Source organism: Pelobates fuscus, chromosome 5 (genome assembly GCF_036172605.1).
Source record: "Pelobates fuscus isolate aPelFus1 chromosome 5, aPelFus1.pri, whole genome shotgun sequence".
Classification (NCBI taxonomy): Eukaryota; Metazoa; Chordata; class Amphibia; order Anura; family Pelobatidae; genus Pelobates; species Pelobates fuscus.
The window spans coordinates 284,755,908-284,764,583 of NC_086321.1; the positions used below are offsets into that span (position 1 = coordinate 284,755,908).

Genomic DNA, 8,676 nt, shown 5'->3' on the forward strand with positions numbered 1-8,676 from the left:
TATGCCGTTGCTCTCACCCCTTGCGAAGCTTTCTCTTTTCTGGCAATGACACCTTGTGTGTGTGTTTACCGCACCCGCATCTGTATTACTTCACTGGCTAGTCCTATTTAACGCGGTACTACAACCAGGATTAAAACTGGCGGTGAAACTGTTGGTTTATCTCTACACTTAAACACGTGCAGCTGGTGCCTTAAGCATAAAAGTTGCTAACCTCACTAATGCACACAGGGCTGTCTTTAATATTGATTGGACCCGGGGCAAGCATTTGCTTGGGCCCCCTGGACCCCGCTATCTTAAAGGGGTTACTGTGCTAGGGTGGTGTGAATGAGACAAAGTTGGGCAGTGAGTGTGACAGGCTTGGGGGCATTAAATTGACGCGGTGGTGTGGTATGGTTGATGGGTGAGTGTTACAGGGCTGGGGTGAATGTGGCATGATTAGAGGAGGAAGTGTGACACGATTAGGGATTGATTCATGTGACAGGGTGTGTACAGCATGATTGGGGGGATGAGTGTGACAGAGTTGGAGGGGTTAATGTGATTGGGTGAGTGTGCCAGGGTGAAAGGGGGTGAGTCTGACAGAGTGATGGAGGATGAGTGTGAAAGCATGGAAGGGTATTTGTGACAGTGCGAGAGAAGGTGAGTGTGACAGCATTGGGGGAGTTAAAGGATCACTATAGTGTCAGGAAAACAAAGCGGTTTTCCTGACACTATAGTGCCCGGAGGGTGCCCCCACACTCAGGGTCCCCTTCCCGTGGCGCTGAAGGGGTTAAAACCCCTTCAGTTACTTACCTTAATCCAGCGCTGGGCTCCCTCTGCGCTGGTGACCTCTCCTCCCCCGCCGACGTCAGCTCCCATGTCCGACATCAGCGGAGCCAAATGCGCATGCGCGGCAAGTGCCGCGCGCGCGCATTCAAAGTGTCCATAGGAAAGCATTTCTCAATTCTTTCCTAGGGACGCTCTGCGTAATGGAGGCATAATATGCCTCCAGTGTTGCAGATGCGCCGCTAGTGGCTGTCCGGAAGACACCACTAGAGGCTGGATTAACCCCAAATGTAAACATAGCAGTTTCTCTGAAACTGCTATGTTTGCATCAGAAGGGTTACAACCTGAGCTGAAGTGGACATTGAGCTGAAGTGGTCTGGGTGACTATAGTGTCCCTTTAATGTGAGTTTTGTTGAGTGAAAGGGGTGGCATTTTGTGGAGGGTGACATGAGTGTATGTGTGCAGTGTTGAACATGCAGGGGTGTATTTGTGTGCAGTGTTGGCATTAAAATACTGGGATGTATGCACTGCCACATGCACAGGTATGCACACACACTCAGAAACACACAAATACACAGGAGCAAAAAAACACTGACACATAAATACAGATGCAAAAGCAAATATACTGACACACAGGTACACATACATACAGGTATATAAACACACATGTACACATACATACACAGATACAAAGACATACATATACACACTGACACACAAGTACATACAAACATGGACACATAGGTACATACAAACACAGGTACACATATACTCTGACACACAGGTAAACATACACTATGACACACGTACACAGACACTCTGACACACAGATACACATACACCGACAGAGATACACAGATACAGACACACAGATATACACACACACACACAGATACAGATACACACACACACAGATACAGATACACACACACACAGATACACACACACACACACACACAGATACACACAGATACACACACAGATACACACACACACACAGATACACACACAGATACACACACACACACACACACACACAGATACACACACACACACACACACACACAGATACACACACACACACAGATACACACACACACACACACACAGATACACACACACACACACACAGATACACGGGTACACAAACACAGACACACGGGTACACAAACACAGACACACGGGTACACAAACAGACACACGGGTACACAAACACAGACACACAGATACAGACACACAGGTACACATGTACTCTGACACACAATTACATACAAATACACTCTGACACACAGGTACACATACATTCTGACACACAAATACATACAAACACAGACACATAGGTACACATACACTGTGACACACAGACACACAAACACACATACACCATAACAGACAGATACACATACACTCTGACACACAAACACACATACACTCTGGCACATGGGTACACAAACACACAGGTACACATACACACACAGATATGCACAATCTCACATACACATGTACATATATAAATAGTAATTTATGTTTTCTTACTTTTGCTGCAGTGCACTGGGTTCCAGGGGGAGCTGGCTGACCTAAGGTGATGGGTGTCAGCCTTCTTTAGAATACCTCGTGTCTGCCACCTCCTCCTCTTCCTCCTCCTTCCCACCGGGCTCTCTATTAGCTGGCCGGGAGGAAGTGACCTGTACTCACTCCTCACAGCCGGCAATGCGATCCCAGCCATGATCCGCAAGGGAGAGGGGCCCGGCCGCGGGGAAACACATTGTTAGGGGCCCGGCCGCGGCCCTCATGATTAAAGGGCTCACGGGAAATATAATGATAGGAGTCTGGCCGCGGTTTGTCTGGGAAGGGGTCCGGTGAAAAATTAAAGGGCCCGCGGGGCTCAAGGGGCAGATGCTTTGGGCCCCCCAGGAATAAATGGGCCCGGGGCAGCTGCCCCTTTTGCCCCGCGTTAAAGACGGCCCTGAATGCACAGCTTTACACCTATAACCTAAAGCGCAACTAGCCTGGCTATGCGCATATATAGTATAACATGTTACACTACACACTACTGTTGCATACTAGCCTATATTTGACTAAGCTTGTTATTAATAGTGGCACTCAATATAAGTGCCTATGAGGTAATCGCTATAACAAACCTTGTTTTATTATCATTCATAGGCACTGTACAGTTTTCATCATTGTTTTTCCATGTTACCTTAAAAAACAAAAAGTGCTGAACTGTTGACATTTTACAACAATCTTGCTCTCAACATCAATGTATATTTTTGTTTAAAAATGTCACTGTGAGCTTGTTAACTAAACTATGCACTACAAAAATAAAGAATTAAAAAAAAAAGATACACATACGTAATTTTTTATATTTGCAGCCATCCCCTGTTAACATACCTTTTATATGCATGAAAGTGGCTTGCTAAGGGTCATGCTGCTGGATGAAGCTGATAGGAGTATGGTGGCTCTCTCCCCCCCACCCCCCTTGTTCTTTCCCCCCTGCTAGATGTGCCGCCTCCTCGTCCTCTCTTCTCCTCTCCATGCGGCACTCTGTGTCTATCAGGGAGAAAATTACCTGCACTCACTTCCTCCCTCTGCTGCCAGTATTAGAGGGGTTCAATCATACTTTTAAAAACACCTACTCACCAATACCAATCGCCCCCTAGTGTGCAGGCCCTGGTGCAGCCTCACCAGCAGCACCAGTAATAGTTCTGCCACTGATGCCCACCAACCCTCTATCTGCAGCAACAGATTTCTCTCTTCAATTTCTCTGCCATAAAATCACGTTTGAAGCAACCTTCCCTTCTATCATTTATTATGCTCCCTTCTATCATTTATTAAACAATTGTTATAGTAATATGGGATATTAAGTTTGTGACATTTGTTACCTTAGCTTTCTAGAAAATAAAGTATTAAAAAATATAAGAGCCCTGAAATACAAAAGACTTATGGTTTATTTAGTAAAATGAATTTAAAGAGAATTTCAAATCTATGGGTCAAATTAGCCAAAGTGGAAAATATCTCTAAGCCATCAATGCTTTTGGTTAAGATACTCTGGCCTTAAATTTGAAATTCACTAAATTTTAATGTTAGTAAATAACCCTGAGTATATTAATAGATGCAGAGTGCGAGTTTAACGTAGAATATAAATATATATGGCACTGTAAACAGAGTTTAGTGTATTACAAATAGCGATAATGAGTTTTGGAGAAATGTGTGTTGATGTTTTCATGGACAGAGATTTAGGATTTAAGTGGACCAAAGTGGGAATTAATAAAATATCACTGACATTGCAATTTTGTGTTTACATGCCACAAATGAATTAGTTTTCTTGTCGATTGAATGACTTCCCGATTCCTTAAGCTATATATTAAAGGGTTAAGGAAAGGAATGATCACTGTGTAAAACAGAGCCACCACTTTGTCTTGTTCTGGACTATAAGCAGAAGAAGGCCTCAGGTACATAAAAATTATAGTTCCATAAAATAACAACACCACCACCAGATGAGATGCACAGGTAGAGAATGCTTTCTTACGTCCCTCAGAGGAATGGATCTTAAGAACAGCAACAATGATGTACAAGTAGGAGAGCAAGATAACAACTAAAGACATAAGTTCAATAAAACCAACTAAGGAGAAAAGGATCACTTCATTCAAGCTAGTATTACCGCAAGAAATCTCGATCAATGCTATCACATCACAGAAGAAACTGCGAATGTATTGTTGAGGTCCACAGAATTTTAGGTGGAAGAAAGAGAATCCAGTCTGGACAAAGCCATCGATAAAGCCACCAAGATATGAGACCAGAACCATCGCTGTAATTGTTTGCCTGTTTATAATTTGCAAGTATGTTAGTGGATGACATATTGCCACATATCTGTCATATGACATGGTAGCCAGAAGCAGACATTCAGTGCCACCAAATCCAGCATAGGAGAGCATCTGCAGACTGCATCCAATCAATGAGATGGACCGTTTCTCCGATACAAAGTCAACCAACATTCTGATTGTAACGGAGGATGAATAACATATGTCAATGATTGATAACTGACGCAAGAAAATGTACATTGGAGAATAGAGTTGCGTATTGCTGCTGATGACTGCTATAAGCACTGCGTTTTCAGATAAGGTCAAAGAATAAACAACCAAAAATAAAAAAAATAATGCAGTGTTCAGTTGAGGATTGTCTGTTAACCCAGCCAGGATAAATTCCTTTAAAGCAGTTCTATTCTCATGCTCCATATTTTGAAGAAGCCTATGTGAAGTTTGTAGATGTTATGATCCTCCATAAGATTGTTTCGTTATTCCAGACAAATAACCTGTTAGTGCTTGGGCAGAGATAATCAAATAAATGGATTCATATTTATATATGAATTAAAAAGTTTTAATGCTAATTATTAGGTAGCAAAACCATTCTACAGAAGTTTAAAAAAAACAATTATCATAGTTTTAAGAACTCTATCACAGTTTCTATGTGTTTTGTATGTGTCGCCATTCATGATCCTGTTTAAAAAGTACAGGTAAGCAGAATCTGAAAAAATATTTACTGGACTATTTACTAAAGTGAGAATTCAAAGTTAATACAAGTGAATTCCAAATTTAAGGTCTGAGTAGCTGGACAGCAAGCATAGATGGCACTTCCAGTTCAGCTGAAAGTGTTACTCAAAGCACAATGACCACTTCAGTGATTTTAAGTGGTTATAGTGCCTGTAGTATGTATGTGCAGCGGTCTGCTTGGAAACCCAGTAAATACCAACTTTAATCCCTTTCTTGCTGGAGATACCAGCTGGCTAATGTCAATGTTGTGTATATCTTCATGCACTGTGTTACATTCATTGGCTGACATTCCCAGTCTTTGAATGGTGACTGGATGGACAACTCTAGCAGCAGCCAGCTGTGCATCATGCAGCAAAAGAGGAACCCCGAAGCCTGTTACTAAACAGTTTTCCTCATTACCGGGAAACCAGGCCACGATACTCCTGGCATCTTAACCAAGGCTCCTCCGGCATCATTGCCTACAAATTTGAAATTTGCTTTGAGTTCTAACTTTAGTGAATAACTCCATTAAGGGGTTTTCTTTGCTGAGTGTAAAGAACTCGTACTAGAGTAGGCATGATACTGTGAATTATTGTAATTCAATATGATCTCAAAGTGAATTTAAAATGCTAGGCCAAAACAGTACATTTGGAAATAAACTCCAAGTCAGTTATGTTTTCAGTACAACTGTATTAGCCTAAAATTTGAAATTCACACTGAAACCATCTGGGGTTTCTGCTTGATTTGAAAAGACCCCCAAAGGTCACTGCTCCACTGGCAGTATGGGGGCCGAGGAGTGCATGAGCAAGAGTACAACACTGAGGTCAATGGAGGATACCTATATAGACAGAACATTTTCCCCTCAGCCATCACTAATTATGGCAGAGGGCTTGTCAACGTCAAGGCTTGACAAACAGGGAGTGTGTGAGAGAGGGGTTGAGAGTCTCTTTAACTGTGACATAACAAGATTAGGTACAAGCAAAACATATCTGTAACAAAAAATATTTTTAAAGGACCACTATAGTGCCAGGAAAACATACTCGTTTTCCTGGCACTATAGTGCCCTGAGGGTGCCCCCACCCTCATGGACCCCCTCCCGCCGGGCTCTGGGGAGAGGAAAGGGGTTAAAACTGCTCTCCTCCTCTGATCCTCCTCCTCTCCTCCCATTCGCCTGAATGCGCACGCGCGGCAAGAGCTGCGCACGCATTCAGCCGGTCTCATTGGAAAGCATTATCAATGCTTTCCTATGGACGCTTGCGTGCTCTCACTGTGATTTTCTATAAGCTATGTTTATAAAAAAAATGTGTTAACCCTAGCTAGACCTGGCACCCAGACCACTTCATTAAGCTGAAGTGGTCTGGGTGCCTATAGTGGTCCTTTAAGAAGTTTTGAAAACAAAAACCTCACTTTAGTGTTTTCTGACATTATGGATAAATCATATGAATTCTTAACCATTTATTAATTTTATATTCAGCTTTCGATAACACTGGTTAATTACATGAATTTACTTTTTTAATATCCATAGAAGTAAATACAAATATACAATACCAAAGTAGTCAAAAATGCAACATACACATGTGTGCTTATTATCACATACACAGAGATTAAACCATGCAGTGAATCACAGTGATTCAACAAATTAATGAATGTGTGTTGTGTAAATATTATAAAGTAGAAATATAATTTGACATATATAATAATAGTAATAATAATCTGTTTTTGTAATCCTGGAGTACGAAGACGAGCATTGCACTTTATATACTGTAGTAATGGACATTGATTTATAAAATGCAGTATCATTTACATCTGTGAATAACAATACATTTTTTTTTACACCTGCTTAGTAATGTTTTTAGCAGAGGTTGATAAACCAAATGTTAGAAAACTCTTAAATTGTATCAATAACTTAATCAAAATACACAGAAGATCTCATCAGAATCAGATTGAATACAGGCCTACATATTACCCAGAATAAAATATTCATTCCATTTTCTCGTGTATACATGAGACATAAAAATACTATTCTCCATCAGCATAATTACATCATTATATTGACACTGAAAGAAACCGGAATTGAAAAAATTATATTAAAAATGAAAATGTGATATTCTGATGTTTTGCTTTGCTTTGCTTTTTATAGATCATTCCCTATTATGTTTCATTAGTATCTGTTTGTATATGATATGTTAATACAGCACTTACCTGCACTTGTGTGTAGTTTGTTTATACACGTACAGGTCAATTGATCTCCATAAGAGTAACAGCCTCAGGAAATTCACAATATGACTTATATGAGTATTATATTGCCAGGGGAATAACTAGGTTAACACATAGGCTTGTACCATAGCTTTGTTACATAAGGGAACATTGCTTATTTTTACCTTACTTATAATAAGCATGCCTTGCTTATTATTTTTCAATAATATACTTAAATGGTTACTCCAAGCAACATGATCACATGAGTTTTAAAGTAGTGATGGTGCCTAGGGTTCCTATGTGCAGTCTTTGCTCTGAAACATGGCATATATAGAGTTTAACCTCTTTGCTGTCGGAGGTGTGGCTCCACCTCTACAGTGTCTTTGGGGTTCAGTAGCCAGGTTGGAACACGTTTTCTGGACTGGCTAATGTCTGTTCTGTGCATATTCTTTACACACATGGGTATTTGTTTTTTTTCTGACAGCACACAGCTAACGCACAGCCAAAAAACAGCTGATAAGGTCAGCATCTGGCTTCTGCAGCTCTGCAATAGTCAGATGCATGTCACCAGCAATTGGTGGACCCATGGCACTTTATTATTTTTCCCATTACTGAGGAACAGAGCCAGTATACTATTTGGATCACAACCACTACAGTGGGCTCTAGTGATTATGATGCTTGGAGTGACTATTTAAAGTTTTTATAATAAAAGGGTGCTCAACAAAGGTTCATGCATAATTATACAGTATGTGAAATAAATGGTTTTGAAAGAGTTTAGATAAGGTAAAATAGTTCAACATATATCCCAAAATAACCAATTTGTGTAAATCTATTCTAAATTTAACATGTATTTGCAATTTTGGACGTACATTCAGAGATTATTCTAGTTTAGTGATGTCGCGAAAATAAAATTTTCGGTTTGCGAACAGCGAACGCGAACTTCCGCAAATGTTCACGAACCGGGCGAACCGCCATAGACTTCAATGGGCAGGCGAATTTTAAAACCCACAGGGACTCTTTCTGGCCACAATAGTGATGGAAAAGTTGTTTCAATGGGACTAACACCTGGACTGTGGCATGCCGGAGGGGGATCCATGGCAAAACTCCCATGGAAAATTACACAGTTGATGCAGAGTCTGGTTTTAATCCATAAAGGGCATACATCACCTAACATTCCTAAATTGTTTGG

The 8,676-nt window shown here is 40.8% G+C and overlaps 1 protein-coding gene across 1 annotated transcript; it reads right to left on the reverse strand.

The window, feature by feature from the left end:
• Positions 1 to 4,037: 4,037 nt before the first annotated feature.
• Positions 4,038 to 4,997, reverse strand: LOC134612204 (olfactory receptor 5AP2-like). The gene has a single exon (XM_063456557.1). It carries the CDS (start codon positions 4,995 to 4,997, stop codon positions 4,038 to 4,040), a length of 960 nt encoding a protein of 319 aa, XP_063312627.1.
• Between the last annotated feature and the right edge of the window lie 3,679 nt (positions 4,998 to 8,676).